Here is an 18,311-nt window from a genome sequence, read left to right as displayed (position 1 = left end):
ACTGCTTACTTCAAAATGGCCGCCTCCGCCGCTCCTTTCAAAACAAATGTAGGCTATGCCTTTTCACTGGTTTTCTAATATGATTCTGTTGATTTCTCGACCTCATTTGAAATGCATATTAGTCAATTTCATGCTCCCCCACCCAAAAACCCCGTGTTCCCACAGGTCCCCAAGATCGATTAGGGCAGGTGATAGGCATAACTTAAAAAGAGGCATAACTCGAAAAGTAGACATTTGCGACGGAAATCAGGTACAAAATCTTGCAATTCACTACATCTATCACCAGAAAAACATGAACCACGTCAGAAAATCGTTGGTTGGGTGAAACGGTAAATTGTCTGAAGTTACTGCATAAGTAATAGGCTATTTTCCTCCCTCAGTCATATCTTGCCTCTATCTTCCCTCCTACCATCAATCTTTCTTTACTTTCTTTTCTACCCAGTTTGTCGCTTTCCTTTTCAGCATTATTGGCCCTCAGTGACATGATGAAGGCGACAAACCACGTTTATACATTGTGGTGTCTGACAGGAAACAGCCTTATTGTGTAGACTATGTTTTCCTCAGGTAGTGAGACGGTGTATGTAGAACTCAGAATTGGACGGAAAAAGCATACATGCTAATTCTATGATGTTAAACAGATATAAAGTTCCATCTCCCATATTTTGTTGGCTTAGGCCAGGTCTTTCATGCAAACATTGGGACGAGGGAAACCACATTTTTCCAGATAGTCACCTGACATTCGGTGGAATCTTCTACCATTTAGTGTATTATGGACCTAGACAATTAGAGCTTGCTGCTGAGTTCAAAATCAGTCTAAAATTTGAATGATGTTCCAGACCGTCACCTGGCCTTTGAGTCCATCGCACTCATGACGTTCCAGAATGTCACCCGTCCTCTAATGGTTAAGCAGCTGTCCTGGGACCTTACATTTGCATGTACATACAGTATGTACTTGAATCCAGTAATTGCTTGATTTATAGTAGTATATATATAATATTTTCCCAACTGGAAAGTTGAAAAAGAAAATGTCAAACACTGCTGCTGCCACCGCCTCTTTGTTTACATGCATCAGCAGAGCAACTGCTTGTAGTTATGATCCACTTTTCATTACTGTTTGATATTATTTTTCATTGTGTTTATATATTAATATATGCTTAGTGCAAATAATAAATACTCAATTTAATATTTAATATTTATTAATATCTTCAGTTTTTGATACTGATAATTTTATACATAACTGCTTTTTCCTGCTGAAGTGTGCATAACCGGGCCTATTTGTGTATTGTTGTCTTGGGCCGATAAGCAGCTGTGAAGTGACTTACATTTGCATGTTAATACAATATATTACTGGGGTCAAGTACATATTTTGTTTAGAGATGTTGCTTTAGCAACATTTCACTCTTGATATAACCATCACGGCGCTCGAGACACCCTGTATGATGATGTTAAAAAAATGAGTGTCGTGCGCGCCATGATGGTTGGGGTGAGTGACATGTTGCTATAAATAACTCTGTGTTTTCAATATGTGCAGCTTCATCTGCATTCTGATCACACTATCGTGTTCATGAGAGATTTTCCTACGTCATGTAATAATATATTTCTGCAGTCAATGAACAACTGTTTAAAATAGTGAGCATAATTAAAACATGTTATAAACATTTTTTTAACATCTTCACAGTTCAACTCATCGTAATACCATTTTCTTTTTTGTTTTGTCGAGTTTTTAAAATACATCTTGATTCTACAGTCACTGCTGAGTCTGATGGTGTCAACCAAAACTGGCTAGCTCATATATGAGGTGAACTATGGCATATAATAAAGAAACATGTCTCACTCCAGCATGCAAGATGTGGTCCGACATGAGTGTTAGCGGGAGAGCGGAGCAGCCAATCAGCTGCAAGCTTACTAACCTGCCTAGGCGCCAGGAATCTAGCTTAAGTGAACAGACTATAGTAATATAATATTTTCCCAACCAGGAGGTTGAAAAAGAGAACGGTGGATGCATTGCCGCTGCCACCGTCTCGTTGTTTACATGTATCAGCTGAGCAACTGCTTGTAGTTGTGATCCAGTTTTTATACAGTTAGATGTTTTCACTCATTAATTTTTTAATATATTAATTTATTCTTATTATGAATAATAAAATTAATATAATATATATCTATTTACTTATTTTGGTAATAACATATTTATCTTTTTTTTATGCTAAACCATACATAACCAAAACAGTCATCCCTCCTCCTGGTCTAGTGGTTAGCGTGCCTTACTATGAATCCATGGGCCCGTGTTCGATTCCCAACTCAGGCAGTTGGTGTGCAGCTCACCCAGCTGTTCATCCTTCCTATTGGGCTAGTCGAAAAATGGGTACCTGGGTAAACCTTGTGGAGGTAAACTGTGGCAACCCAGATGTCACAGTGGCCCTGTGTCCTGGAATAATGGGCTCTACCCTCCACAGGCCCAAGAGCCAATGAGACAGAGATGAGCACCGTAGCCACGTGTAGCTATAGCGTATGCCCCAAACTTTACCATCCCTAAAATCAAAGGTTTTGTGTATATATTATTTTCTAGAGCCCTGTAACATGTTATTCTGGAGCTAACATCAATACTCTATCCTTATCAGAGAAAAGAAGCTAGAAGACACATACTTTGACCGGGATGTGGAGAAGGCCTTTATGACTTACAGCCAAGACCTGTTTCTTATGAAGACCAAACCATCTTTGCTTATTGCCACACAAGTTGGCAATATGTACACTCCCTCTGTCTTTGGGGGCCTTGCTTCATTTATTTCTTGGTGAGTTGTTGTTTTTTTAACCTAAATGTAAAATAGTAAATAAATTTTAGGATTTGCAAATTGCATATTAACCCCTAAAGGACAGGTTAGAGGGCAATTTTCTGCTCGCGAGTGTGTGCCGCATTGATAGAATTTGGCGAAATAGGTGTTCTTCAGCAATGCCCTGTGTGGCAATTTGAGACCAAAACACAATAGTTCATAATCCTTTTACACTGCCAATCATTCACTTACATGATAAAAGAAACCTCGAAATTCCTGAGTTGCAGCACGGCGGAGATATGATGTTGGGAAGTACAAATCTTGGCGGGAAATCGGATGACGGGAATTCCCGAACCCTGCCTTTCTGCTTTTCTCCGTCCAAGCAGGAATTCCTGCCAGCCGTCCTTTAAGGGTTAATCTTTATTTTTTTAGGTTTTATGAATAGTAAAGTATCTGCTCAAGAGAGAGAGAGAGAGAGAGAGAGAGAGAGAGAGAGAGAGAGAGAGTGAGTGAAGCGAGCTAGCTAGCTAGTTAGTTTGTTAGTTAGTTAGTTGGTTATTTATGTGCTTCTCAGGTGTCAGTGTATCTTGCATTATGATTCCTTAGTCTTTTTCTTCCTTCACTGTGTTGATGATTGTCCCTCCCATCCTATAGACTCCGCACGGTCTATTTTTACTTTTCCATTTTCATTGTGTGACATTTCTTTTTGTTAAAATCCATTTCCCATTTTTTACTCCATTCATGTATCTCAATAAAATCTTCCTGTAATTATTACAATCATCATCATCTCTTATTTTTGTGAGCAGTTTGGCGTCATCTGCAAACATGCTAATGTAACTCTTTACTTTTTCCGGCATATCATTTATGTTTATTAAAAACATTATTGGTGTTAACACTGATCCCTGCGGCACTCCACTTGTGACCTTTCTCCAATCTGATTTTTCATCTTTTAACCCTCTTGCATACTGTAAGTTTCCAGTAAGTTACTGTTCCACTCATACATTTCTCAGGCCCAACCGGCCTATTTTTGCTGCTGTGATACTCTACATTCCCGGACGTATTTTACCCTCACATATATATCATACCCCAATAAATTTGGTATCAATGGCTTCATAAAGACTTGTACTAGAACATGCGCAAATATAAATAGAGGAAAATATATACATAAATAATACAAACTTGTTTCAAGTCTCCGTATAGAGTATTGTAGACAATAAATCCGAAGCATGGTATCCCCACTCGCTAGCTCAAAATTTTGTGGGCCAACTTTTTTAGCCGAATATATGTTTCAAAGCAGAATCTAGTGAGAATTCTTATGGTATCCTCAAATTCCTCATATGCCCATTAGTTCCCGAGTTACACCGAGAAAACTGTATTTTTTTCCTCTCCCGTCAGAGTAGGCTAACACATAAAAATCGCTCAAAGCTCCTCATCTATGCTCCTTAGAAAGGTTGCCATATGTTACCATTAAGAAATTTATCCCAATAAATGACGCTTCCAAGTTTGACGCACTTTCACCGAAAACTAAATTTTTAAACAATTTTTAAAACTTTTATGACGCGTTTTGTGTCATCTTGCGCCAGGACCTTTTACCCTCTGATGACACGAAACACATCATCGTGCACAAGAGGGTTAACATGGTTCTTATTTCTCTGTTTGTCAGGTTATTTTTCATCCATTCTGCCTTTTTTCTCCCTAATCCTCCTCTATGTTCCAGTTTCCACATAAATCTTTTATGTGGAACTTTATCGAATGCCTTTTTTAGGTCCAAAAATATGCAGTCCGCCCATCCGTCTCTCCTGCACTATATCTATTACTCTTGAATAAAAACATACTAGATTAGTGACACAAGATTAACCTTTTCTAAACCCAAATTGACTTTCATATATTATCTCTTCTCTTCCCAGATGGTCCACCCACTGTCTTTTAATTACATTCTCACACAGTTTGTACATTACACTTGTTAGAGAAACTGGTCTGTAGTTCAGAGGCTCTTGTTTATTTCTGCTCTTATATTATGGGACCACATGTGCCCCATTCCATTGCACTGAGACTTCTACAGCCTTGATTGAACAACTTATAATGTCCTCAATTGGTTTCTCTCCTCACTTTGGTGCAATCATTTCTACCTTGTCTATAGCTTTCCCTTATTGTGGCACACCTATTTTTTAAGTTTCTCCATGCTTTATCTTTTTTTTCCTTTGCTTCCAGACATATTGCATTAAATCACTTTTTTCCCTCTTTTCTTTATCACATAGTAGGGTACCCTCTCTACTACTCCTTCATTATAAATTTTAAGGAAATAGTTATATTTTTGTTCTATATTTTCAACTTTTATTTCTCACCAATTTATACTTCCAAAAAAAGGCTCTCAAATCATTATACCTAGCGTTGTTGTAGTTTTTTCTTTTCTCTTTATGATTTTCTGAACCAATCTTTTCACATTCTTCGTCAATTTCTATTTGTAGCACTTCATGGTCACTTTTTCCCAGTGGCCACTCATGCTGCACTTAACAAGTCTGTTCCTTTAGTGAAAATAAAGTCCAATCTTGCTGGTTCATCCTCTTCATCTCTTGCCCACTGTGTCATGAGGTTTTCTGTGGCCAATTTTAATGCTTCAGCTCCCCATGTATTTTCTTCACCTTCCACTTCAAACTTTTCCCGTTTGACATTGTTACGGTGGAAGTCTTCTGTTAAGATTACATTTTTGTTATTTCTAATAGTATCCTCTAATGCTTTACTTGTACCTTCTAACAGGTTGTTATATATTTCACTTGTCCAGCTTGCTGTGTGTGGGGGCACATATGTCACCATTACTGTCAGTTTTCCATCTCATTTCAACTGCAATAGGATTTCTGTATTTTCTGGTCCTGTTCTCACTTTTATCACTTATAAATTGTTTTGACCAATATCATCACCCCTCCAACACTCTTTCCTATTCTGTCTTTTCTTTATAAACTATAATTGCAGTCCTCTTCCCACCACTTCTGTACCTTTAGTTAGTTTCGTTTCAGTGGTGCACATTACATATGGTTTAGCTTTGTTCAGGTAGTATTTTCATTTTAGTTTTTTTATAAAATATTATGTCCGTTGATATTAATGTACGTTAACCTAAGCTTTTTCATTCCCTTCTTCTCTTCTCTGTTATTGTAGCTTTTTACGTTTTCTCCTCCTCCCTCTTCCTGATCCAGCACTTCATCACTGTCATTTAAAAAAATAAAAATAAAAATAAATAAATCTGACTTATTCCTTCATTTCTGTGCTTCGCTTCGTTCACAATTTCTCTCATCTTAACTCTTTCCTATATGCTCATATTTTACCTTTTGTATGTTTCTTTACAATGTTTTATACCACTTAGGATCCCACTCCTGCTTATAATTGTCTCGGCTTCCATTTGTGACTAACTTCAGCTCAATTGGTCTATATTTCTTTTCCTCATATTTTTCTAGTCTCGTCACCTCTGTCAGCCTTCCGTATTCATCTAAGTTGGTCAGTATTTCTTTCACTTTACTGATTTCATATCTCTTTATGTGCCCTCATTGAGATTTTCTCTTCTTTGACACCCATGATTGACAGTAACCCATTGACAGTAACAATCATTTCTAACAGAAAATAACAAAAATAATGAGAAAGAAATGATAGATGTGATTGATGATTGTATGTGTGTGGAGTCCCTCTTCCCTCAAATTGCCAAGTGGCTGGCTAGTGAGTGCATTGTCTCCACCAGGATCAAACCAGGGTCAACCGGCGCGCAGAAAATGACGTCAGCATGTGGAGCGAGGAGAGATGAAATAGAAAACGAAAGTATTCACGTCGAACGGTAACGCAAATAAAATCGAAAGTATTTGCGTCGAGCGGTAACGCAAATAGAATCTAAACAGGCTTTCATTGTCTTTGTCTATGATTGACAAATATAGTATCTTCTATAGGTTTCTGTAGTGAATTTAACACACAAAGAAATTACGTACACACATCTTTAGGTAATCTTTCTTGCTTATAAACACTATAATTCACTTGACTATCTATATATGCATATTCTAGACACAGTATAGAAATACAAAACATGCTAAATACATTTTTGGCCACAATGGGAGAGCCTAAACCTTAAATCTAAGAATAATGACTGTCTGTCCCTTTGTTATGACTCACAGTAGTAAGCGTGGGATTGCCTTTGTAACGGCTCACATCTTGCTGTGTAATAATAAAATACTACGTGAATCCGGGTCACGCCCGGCTCAGCTTCTACTCGCCGGCCAAAGTTACCAGTTATGCATTTTCTGCTGTAGTGTTACCACGCTGGGCAGCAGAGCCATCCTGAGAGCGCTCCTTTCCACATTGTCAGCGAGCGAGCCTTGTCATACACTCACACTCTCACTTACTCTCTACCACAGTTTCTATTGCTCTCTAAATCATACTTGAAATAAAATACAAAACGGTAATTGTGGAGATTAACTCCGTGCCTCCAAAATACGACATTGTGCCTCCATATTATATAGTTAGGGGACGCATATTCAAACTACTCCAACTGAACTTTAAATAACCTGACCTCTTATGGGGGGCTTCGCCCACCTCAACCCCCCCAGTGTGGTATCACTGCACTGTAATTGCAGCAGAAAATTCATAACTAACAACTTGGACCTGCGGGTATCAGCTGAGCCAGGCGGGACCCGGATTTCCCAGGAGTGCTCAGGGAGTGTTTCTAGGGGGGGGCACTAATTTTATACAGATTTTTTAATAGTACGGGGGTCCTGGGTCCCTAACCCCCGTTCTATCTGAGGGACGACTGTATTTACTTAATTACTTACATTCCTTAAAAAGTACATACATAAGAAAATAAGGAATCTGCATGAGGCCAGTTGACCTACACGTGGTAGTTCCTATAAACTCTAAAATCTATCTCCATTCATAAATATACTGAGTGGCCCGACCCTTCGTATATTTTCCGCATGTGGCCATCTGTGAAAAAAAGTTTGGACACCACTGACCTAAACACACAGACTAAGGTGCTTTCTCTAGAGCATTAAATAGCCTCCTTACAGACTTGCAGCCAGATACTGAACAACTGCAAGGCATTGTGATTTGACAAGAACAAGCAACCCATACACCACCGCAGGGCAAAGCTTCTGGCTGACTACTGAGGCGTAAACCACAGCTGAACCCACCAACCCTCCGCCTGATGACGTCATGCGCCAGTTGATTCAAAATTTGACGCGCTCTCCGGTAGACCCAGTGTCCTTTGATCCTGGTCTCCACCACGGGTCACGCGGGAGCTGCAGCCTCCCCCTCCCTGCCTCCCCCTCACATTCATCCTGCTGTCTCTGTTCTCTTTCTTCCTTCCTTATACCTCCTCCCTGCAGTATGTGTGTGTGTGTGTGTGTGTGCGTGAGAGAGAGAGAGAGAGAGAGAGAGAGAGAGAGAGAGAGAGAGAGAGAGAGGAGCCATCAACAAGTTACAACTTGATTCTGCATGGGGACCAAAGTGCTTATCTCCCTCTCTCTGTATCCTGATCCCTCCCATCTATGTGTGTGTGTGTGTGTGTGTGTGTGTGTGTGTGTGTGTGTGTGTCAGAGCTGGGCACTTCCGATCATCAGTCCGATCGTCCAATTTTCCGATCTGATTGGAACAGCAATTGGCGATCGGAATGCAAAGACTGGATCATCTTTGTAAAAGGTGATCGGACTGTGGAGATCAGAACTTCACAAACTAACTTCTGATCACCGATCACATAAAAAAAAAAATGTGGGCAACGTTATCATGGCAACAACTGACCATGGACATTTTGAAAACCTCACGGCTCACTTCTTACAATTATTTTTATAATGTTGCTAAATAGTTACTTCAGTAAGCATCTTTATTTATAATATGAAACGATAATTATTGATCGTTAATTTATTTAATCCTGGTAAGGTATCGTGAACGAAATGGGCAGGCGCAAAGTCGCTTTATTTGCTTGGCGGGACGTTACACACCACGCTATGACAGTGTGGTGTGGGCTGCAGTGGAGGACTTTCCGCTCACTCCAGCAGTAACCGAGTCGCCTGCCTCAGTTGCCAGTTATGCATTTTCTGCTGCAGTGTTACCACCCTCTAATGGCGGCAGCGGCAGTTCCATTTCGGGAAACTAACAAGACCCCCCCCACCTTCCTAACTCAAAGGAACACAAAGGAAGAACAAACAACAGCAGACCTGCTGGTCCTTACGAGGCTGTTTGTGACAAGCTACACTAACTATCTAATCAAAGGTAGAAGATGAAGGACAGCAAAGGCGAAGGCTCCTCCAGCCAAAGCTGGCAGGAAAGGAAAAAGAACCATGCAACATGGAAAAACTGCATGGAATTTATGTAGGAAAGAGGAAAGAACTACCATTACTGCTACCACTAACCGGGCGATAAAAGCGGACAAGGACACCAGTATTCGAAAGAACTTAACGTTATTACGACAATGAGTAATATCTTAGTTGCTGGTGGGATTCAAAACACTTGTCTAATCTATTCTTAAAGGCCGTAACTGTTGTACTATCAACGACATCACAGGGTAGAGAGTTCCAAACATTAACAACTTGATTGAAGAAGAAGTGTTTGGCTTCGTGCGACGAGAATCTTTTACCACTTATCTTCAAATTGTGATTTCTTCTTGTTCTATTTGATCGATCAATTGTAAAGTAATCCTCCACATTAATATAACTGAATCCTTTAAACATTTTAAACACTTCTATTAGATCGCCTCGCATTCTTCGTTTTGATAGGCTGAATAAATTTACTTCTTTAAGCCTTTGTTCATATGATAAATTTCTCAACCTAGGAATCATCTTTGTTACTCTTCATTGAACCCGTTCCAACTTTTCTATGTCTTTTCTGTAATAGGGAGACCAAAACTGTACACAGCACTCTAGACGGGGTCGAACTAACGAATTATACAGTTTTAATATTACTTTTTCCGATTTATTATTAAAGACTCGTCCGATGAAGCCAACTAATTTGTTTGCAGTTTTAACTACCTCTGAACAATACTGACCGGGCTTTAAATCGCTTGATATATTGATTCCAAGATCCTTTTCTTTACTTACTGCAGAAAGATGTTGGCCATTCATTACGTACCGAACGCGATTGTTATTTTTTCCGATGTGCAACACTTTACATTTGTCAACGTTAAATTTCATTTGCCATTGATTGGCCCAACATGCAAGTCGATCTAGATCTGAATGTAAAGCTTCTTCGTCGAGTGTCGCAGTTACTTTACTAGCAATTTTTGTGTTATCAGCAAATTTTGATACTTTGCAAGTGAGCCCATCATCGATATCATTAACATAAATTAAGAAGAGCATGGGGCCAAGCACTGATCCTTGAGGTACGCCGCTTCTGACATCGAGCCATTTAGATGTAACACTGTTTAGAACTACTCTCTGTTTCCGCTCAGAGAGCCAGTCCACAAGCCAATTGTGAATATTACCCGAGATACCGTGCGCCAATAATTTGCTGAGCAATCGTTGGTGGGGGACCTTATCAAATGCCTTTTGAAAATCCAGATATATGATATCTACTGATCTGCTTTCATCGAACACCTCAAAAGTATAATAAAAAAAGATCAAGTAAGTTAGTTAAACACGAACGTTTACTACGGAAGCCATGTTGGGAATTATTTATCATTATTTTCTTCAAAGAATTTCACCATATTGTCGCGAATGATAGTCTCCATTAACTTACAAACGATCGATGTCAGGCTAATTGGTCGATAGTTTCCTGGATGAGACTTGTCCCCCTTTTTGAAAATTGGTGTGACATTTGCAAGTTTCCAATCCGATGGAACTTTTCCAGCTGCTAAAGATTTATTGAATATGATAGAGAGCGGTTTACAAATTTGATGTTTGATTTCTTTTAAGACCCTAGGGGTAATTTTGTCTGGACCAGGAGCTTTGCTTACTTTAATCTTTTAAATTGTGCGTAAAATGTCACTTTCTACGATGAGCACGCCACTTAACAACTTTTCGGTCCTTCTAACCTCCGGCGGTTGAGGTGATAAACAATCTTTGTCGGTAAATACGGATGCGAAAAAGTTATTTAGGATTGTAGCCATTTCATTTTCATCGTTCGTGTGGTTACCATTATCATTAGCAAGCAGTCCGATACCAGATTAGATTAGATTTACTCGTTTCTGCTATAAACTCTTCAAGATTTTTCTTTCTTCGTTTTATTAATTTCTTGGTTTCGCAGCAAATTCTGACCAACTCTAGTTTGTCAGCCTCACTCTGAGTTGATATGTATCTACTGTATACGCGTTTTTTAAGAGAGGCTATTTTGAATTTCGTTATTCCACCATTTGGGTTTCTTCTTAAAAGCTGAACGTCTGTTACGATAGGGTACACATATGCTTATGGCATTGTTCAATATTGTGGTGAAGGCCCCCCAAGATTTATCAATATCTGTTTCCGCCGAGATTTCAGTCCAGTCAGAATTATTTAGAATTGATCGGAGTCTTACAAAATTCGCTCTCTGATAATCAGGCACCTTTTCTTTACTAGGAGTTACTTTACTTTCTTTCATATTGATGCTGAATGTGATTGTTCAGTGATCACTAGAACTAAAAATTGGACCAACATTTACTTCGTTAACTAGATCAGCTGTTGTTGAAAAGATAAGGTCAAGTATATTATTTTCCCGAGTCGGTTCTTGAACGTGTTGATGTAAATCACTTTCTAGTAAATTTGTGTACAGGTCGAGCCCTGTATGACAGTTCAACGGTTCACCCCATCTTTTCACTGGCAAGTTAAAGTCCCCAACAATTACTGCCTCGCAACTGCTACTTGTTTCTAATAATAATTCACTTAATGTGTGGTCAATATCAAGAGTCTGCCTTGGCGGTCTGTAGATAATAGGGGGAGGCTTTGCCTCTCTTCGAACCCCCCAACCTGTCGGACTCGCCCCCGCAACAAGAGGAGGAGGAGGAAGGAGGTCTCGCGGGACAGTGCAACATACCGCCCAGACCGCGGCACCAAACTAACGCCCCATACCCCTCCCATCCAGGAACTTATCTAACTTCTTCTTGAATGTATCTATCGTGTTGGCGCTCACCACATGACTGCTAAGTCTATTGCACTCATCCACCACTATGTTGGTAAATCAGTTCTTGCCTATGTCTTTGTTGAACCTGAACTTATCCAACTTAAACCCATAGCTACGTGTCCTACCCGGCTCACTTACAATCAAAACCTTATTGCTTATGTTCTTCTTGTAACTCCCTTATTTATGGACCAATTTCTTTTATTCAAAAAGCTATCTCATCAGGAAGGGTAGGAGATGAATGATCATTATCGTTTGTTTTTATACAATAGTAAAAAATATTTCCTAAATATTGATGACAAAATATTAAAAAGTTGACAAATATTTGTCAAAAATCTAAATAACTTCAAACATAACCTTTTTCATATTTTCATAAACTGAATAAAAAGGGTAGACATAAATAAATGCCTAAAACAAAAAGTTAAAATAACTTTTTTTCTTTACCATGTCCTATATCCAAAAGAAAGAGGAAAAATAAAGATATTTATAAGCAAATAATTAAGTTGTTACTTATTTGAAATTATTACTTAAAGAATGCCTAAAATAGGTGTTTCTTGTATTGTAAGTATTATTTTAAAAAAATTATAATATATTAAAAGTTTTAATGATCGGATGATTGGAATGAAGTGATCAGAACAGCAGTACAGTCATCCCCCGCCGTTCGCGGGTATTTCGTTGCCGGACTTGGGACTATAACCCTATGGGAAAATATGCATTTGGGAAGTCACCTCTGACACGTCATATAAAAGCGTGTTTTTCGTTCCCAAAAGTAGCCCAATTTGTATAAGTAGCCCAATCTGGCAACACTGCAGTGTGGCGGCATTTTTTTTTTTTTTTAGGATAATGTTGCTATGAGAAAATCTCGACCAATAGCAGTCGTCCCTGAGTGAGCTGCTGGCCAATAGGAAAGCATGACGTCACAGTCTAACCATGCGTCCTCAGGAGCAACCTAAAGGCGGTGTCACACTAGCACTTTTTCCGTCAACTTTTTCCGTCGTTTTCTGAAAATCGATATCTTGGCTGCGCCTGTCACACACGGTGTTTCGCCTGAAACTTTCCATCGCACAGACCATGGAATGTAAACAAACATGGAGTCCACGCTGCGGCAAAGATACGCTGCTCTGAACCTAATACTGTGTATTGTGAGACTTAGACAGGCTAAACAAGCCAAAAAGCGTGCATGGATGCTCATGGTTGGCTCGTCGAAAGAGAAACTGTGTACCACAGGCTGTTAAAAGAGCTGAGTTTAGAGGATCATGAGACTCTGAAGAATTGGATCAGGTTGGACAAGAGCCAGTACCACAGACTTCTGGAGTTAGTGACCTCTCATTGCCAGAAGTGACACCAGGATGAGGAAGGCTGTCACTGCAGGAGAGCGTTTGAGACAGGTTGAAGCCACGGAAAGTCTCGGTCTTGGTCTTGGAAATGTAAACAAAGGCGGAAATTTGCAGGCGGAAACGATCCTGATCGTCTGACAAATTCATGCGATAAGTTCATGCGGAACAATGAAAAATCGACGGAAATGGCATTAATCGACGGAAAAAGTGCTAGTGTGACACCGCCTTAACGTCCATTGCCCGCCTCCTCCTCTCCCTTCCCCCTCCTCTCTGCCTCCCTCCCTCCTCCTCTGCCTTCCCTCCTCTCTCCCTTCCCCTCTGCCTCCCTCCTCTCTGCCTTCCTATTTAGCGTCAATGCATCTGCGTATACGCGAAACTGGGGCCGCGTATAAGCGGGGGTGGGTCACAATTAGTTGACCGCGAATACGCGAAACCGCGATGGGTGAGACCGCGAACGGCGGGGGGTGACTGTACTTGATCGTGATCGGATGACCGGAATCGGATCAGTTGCCCAAAGTGATCGAATGATCGGGGATCGGAACAGCAAAAAAGTGATCGGTGCCCACCACTGGTGTGTGTGTGTGTGTGTGTGTGTGTGTGTGTAAGAGAGAGAGAGAGAGAGGAAATGTGCTGCTCTCTCTCTTTCTCTCTCCCTCTCCCTTTGTATCATTGAGGTGTCAAGCTTTTGACCCTCCCCCCCCCCCCCCCCCCTCTCTCTCTCTCTCTCTCTCTCTCTCTCTCTCTCTCTCTCTCTCTCTCTCTCTCTCTCTCTCTCTCTCTCTCTCTCACACACACACACACACACACACACACACACACACACACACACAGAGTTCCAGGAGGATTGCCTTTCAGCCTTTTACTCTGTGAGATCTGTGCATATTGCCGGTGAATCAGTGGGATATTTTCCATGATCTTACGTCTGTGTCCTTCCCTTCCCTCTCCTTCACTTCCCTCCACAAATATATTTCTTTATCACAACTCATAAGGAAATACAATTCAGCAGACACACGTCATCTACACATAACGCAAATTTCTCTGTATGTTTATGCATACATCCCAAAATTATCAATTAATTTATGTTTCTTTATGTGCACCATTTAATTTTGCATATTTTTATATATAGTACATGATGATAATGTCGAGTTTATGGCTTAAAACTTGTTATATTCTGTAGTGACATTTTAAATTTGGCGCGCGTGGCCAGCCTGGATGCTGAGCGGGGCGCTGTTTTGACCCGGCCAGAGTGAAGGGGTTAATGTCAACGTAATTTAAGAATGCTGACCAAAGAGTTATATTGTGTATTACATTTACAGAGCTTGTTCTTCAATTGTTTCTTTAATGACTCCTCATTGTAGGGTGGGATATATTCTTTGATTATGCTTTTAGCATGCTTTGTGTTGAGTAAAAGATAATCATGAAACAATTGTCCCTTATGATAATGTGTCCCAAATTCAGGTCTCCTGCTGTATAGAAATTCTTAAATAGAAATGTTTTAAATAGAGGCTCCACTGTGCTTGCCTGCCTCCACTCCAAACACTTTCCATTTTTTCAGCCATACAGAGACTGAATAAACCTTGCAGATTCAGGCAACCCTTGTTAGTAGCCCATTCATTATTTGACATTTTGCTCCTCCATTTCAAATTAGCTACCTTTCTTCATCTTCACTGTTTTGACTTGCAAGGCTTCCTCAATTTGACTCAATTTGAGAGACGTATCTTTGGAACCTATCTGGTTTTAAATCATTGTCCTACTGTATAAATAATATTCAGTTTAGGACCCAGTACAGGGCCCTGCAAAACTGCACATTCTACACAGACCCAGTGACAAGTGATTTTTCTTTTCAGCAACTCTCTTGAGAGTCTGGCAGGGAGACGAGTGGTGCTATTTTCTTACGGGTCTGGACTTGCAGCAACCATGTTTTCCCTACGCATATCTCAGGATGTTGGTCCAGATTCTTCACTGACGCAGCTTGTTGCCTCTTTAGAGAATCTGCAACAACGTTTAGACTTACGACTTAAGGTTTCTCCATCTGAATTTGCTGATGCCATGAAGTTGCGGGAAGATACACATCATAAAGGTAAATATCTGTTTCTCATGGAGTACTGATATCTGCATTTGTATTCTCTTATTTATCAGTCATGTCTATTTCATTAGTTGTAGTGAAAATAACCTTTTGGTAAACATTTAAATAGATTACAGAGTATTGGCGTGGTATTCTTATGTGGATATGAGTCAGATGCAGGAGGTTCACCCAGTAGCTGTGGGGATCATGTTTCCTAAAGGCCCCTCTAAGTGAGAATAATGAGAAAAAATCATCACTCACATAAACCATTTCATAATATATATCAATGCATTTGTGATCATTTTATGCATCATCTATTTTTTGGGGTTTATATCATGGCAAAAATTTGGCCCGTTGCTGGTACATGGTAAAGCCACAAATTTGTCCCGTCGCTGGTACCGGGTTAAAATACCATACAGTTTTTGCCATCAGTTTAATTCCTTTGTCAAAACCAATGACAAAAAAAAAAAACTTGAAACATTACCTCTTGATTTATTCTTTTCTGTGATTTGCTGACTCTAATGTAGAGATAGGTGACAAAGAAAAGCTCTGCATTTATAAACTTGACATTCAATCCTTTTTTACTGCCAACTCACTACACTACTCATCCATTCTGCCAATACATTTCACTGGTGGTGTCCCCCTTATGACACTTCCCTCAAGCTTGCTTTCATACAGTCAAAAAGTCATCCTCATTCTCTCTTATCACATGTCAATACCATCTCCTTGTACTACAATTCACCCTTTCAACCATCCACAATACACTTCCCTTGCCATCAAACCCATACCAAGACTTTCATTTACTTTCCCATCCTATCTCAACACTGTGTTCAGTACCATGTCCATGTCTTCAAAGAATATGTCAGAATTGGTAGATTTTTTTTTTTTTTTTTTTTTTTTTTTCTAAGTTTACATTTACAGAGGGATAAGGAGAGGTATGTCAGAAATCTCATTGAAGATGTCAAGGGTTGTCTATGTGCAAATGACCTTAGACCTGCCTTTTGAGTTCTGAAGAAGCTCTGCTCCAAATCCACATTACTGATGAGTACTTTTGAAGCGACTGTTGGGCAGATAGTATCAGATGTGGATGGGTACTGGGCTCGTTGGGTCGAGTAGCTTGGGCAGTTGTACACGGTGATGCCCCCAAGTGAACAGCTCCCTTTGGCTGGGTTGTAGATAGTGGCTGCTGATTCACTAATGGATGAAACTCTACCCTCCTGTGGAGATGGGAGAGGCTGTGAGGAAGTTGAAGGGTGGAAAGGTAGCTGGGGTCTGTAATATCAGTGCAGAGATGTTGAAAGCCACAGGTGAAGCCCTGATCCTTGGCTGCATCCAGTGCCATCTGCTGTATGGCTGTCTGGTATCATTTCTCTTGACTGGAATAGGGGATTGGTTGTCCCTATCTGAAAAGGGAAAGGGGACAAATATAACTGCAAAAATTACCGTGGTATTACATTGCTCAGTGTGCCGGGGAAGGTGTTCACTCATCTGCTGCTGATGCAAATTCAGTCTCACCTGCTAAAGTTTCAAGGACCTGAGCAATCTGGGTTCACGCCCATCAAGTCAACAATTGACCAGATCCTATTACACATCAGGGGTATCAGGGTAGGGGGTCCTAGCAGTCTGTGTTGATCTCAAGAAAGCTTTTGACTCAGTGCATCGTGAGGCACTCTGGGCTATTCTGTGGGTCCATGGAATTCCTGCAAGGACTGAGATTTCCAACTTCTTCCCTGTTAATTCTGGAGTGAGGCAGGGGTGCATCCTTGCTCTGTCACTTTTTAACACTTGCATGGAGTGGGAATTAACCCTTAACCCATAAACTGCTCAATTAAGATTCGGGAATAGCTCCTGGGTGCGCAATAAATGGCAAAACAATAACCTGGTTGAAAACAATTTTTAGTATTACAACACTCGAGAGACGTGTTGAGCACCAAATAGTGCAAAAAAAATAATAATAATTCACGTAATGTGGCAATGATGGCGGGATAAAGGTTGCGGATATGAGGCGACCTTGGGAGCGCTGGTAGTGACGGGGTAGATAGGACGGTGGCAGAGGGAAGATGACACACGGCACAGTCACGTCTGAACATTCTCTTGCCGCTAATTATTCATTCCAGTTACAACAAACAAAATATATCACAGGAAACATCACTTTGTCAATTTCGATAATCAACCTCTTGCGCATCATTGTCAAGAGGCCAGTCATTAGTCACACCAGCAATATTCTTGTCAAAGTTATGAATGTCTGGCACAAAATCTGATCCATCAGACCAGACGAATGGAGTACGCGTTGTCTCGCGTCTCTGAGGCTCCTGTTCTCCCTCTGCCTCCCCCTCCTCTCCCACACCAGCTGACACCCCTCCCTCACTCAGTTCATTAGCTGAGTCTTCTCTTATACCCCCACTGTCGTTTTCCTCATCTTTCTGCCACTCTGAATCATCGGACAGTGATGATGGTGTCAGTGAGTGACTAGGCTAGCTAGTAACTTTCCGCACTGTTGGAGAGGCAGCGTGTCTGTGACCTTGAGCGCCAGAAGCATGCTCACGCTTACCACGCTTCCTCAGACCAGCTGAATCTGATGGTTGAATGCAATCTGAATCACTGTCTCTTTCAAATTTGTCTACTGCAATCTTTCTCTTTACCAACAGTTTCTTTTCACCCCCTCCCATGCCTCCCCCTCGGTCACGACCACAGGAGCTATATGAGACTGGTTGGCATCAGTAGATGACATAATTCTACTCTCCATGGCTGCTAAAGAGCAACTAATATGACGATGGTGACTACATGGTGCAAAAGAGGGATGATGTTGCCCCACGAGGTTCATTGGAATATACTTTGGTATCGCGGGAAATATAAATATTCACCTTGGAACATGTGTCATCCTAAGATGTCTGGCGCAGTCTAACTCATAGCATCTTGAGATGTCTGGCGCAGTCTAACTCATAGCATCTTGAGATGTCTGGCGCAGTCTAACTCATAGCATCTTGAGATGTCTGGCGCAGTCTAACTCATAGCATCTTGAGATGTCTGGCGTAGTCTAACTCATAGCATCTTGAGATGTCTGGCGTAGTCTAACTCATAGCATCT

General features: G+C 40.6%; 1 protein-coding gene across 6 annotated transcripts in view; it reads left to right on the top strand.

The window, feature by feature from the left end:
- LOC126997288 (hydroxymethylglutaryl-CoA synthase 1-like) overlaps positions 1-18,311 on the top strand; it is a 93,908-nt gene that overhangs the window by 56,980 nt on the left and 18,617 nt on the right. For 5 of the 6 annotated variants that reach the window (XM_050858283.1, XM_050858282.1, XM_050858284.1 and 2 more), the window contains exons 8-9: positions 2,619-2,789; positions 15,007-15,239. In XM_050858283.1, coding sequence (XP_050714240.1) covers positions 2,619-2,789; positions 15,007-15,239 — 404 coding nt within the window. Of the gene's footprint in view, positions 1-836; positions 945-2,618; positions 2,790-15,006; positions 15,240-18,311 lie in introns of those variants that run through there. The other variant, XM_050858287.1, reaches the window with a different exon arrangement.

This window comes from Eriocheir sinensis, chromosome 12 (genome assembly GCF_024679095.1).
Source record: "Eriocheir sinensis breed Jianghai 21 chromosome 12, ASM2467909v1, whole genome shotgun sequence".
Classification (NCBI taxonomy): Eukaryota; Metazoa; Arthropoda; class Malacostraca; order Decapoda; family Varunidae; genus Eriocheir; species Eriocheir sinensis.
Note: the sequence above shows the minus strand (reverse complement) of the source record. Positions and strands in the feature narration are given on the sequence as shown.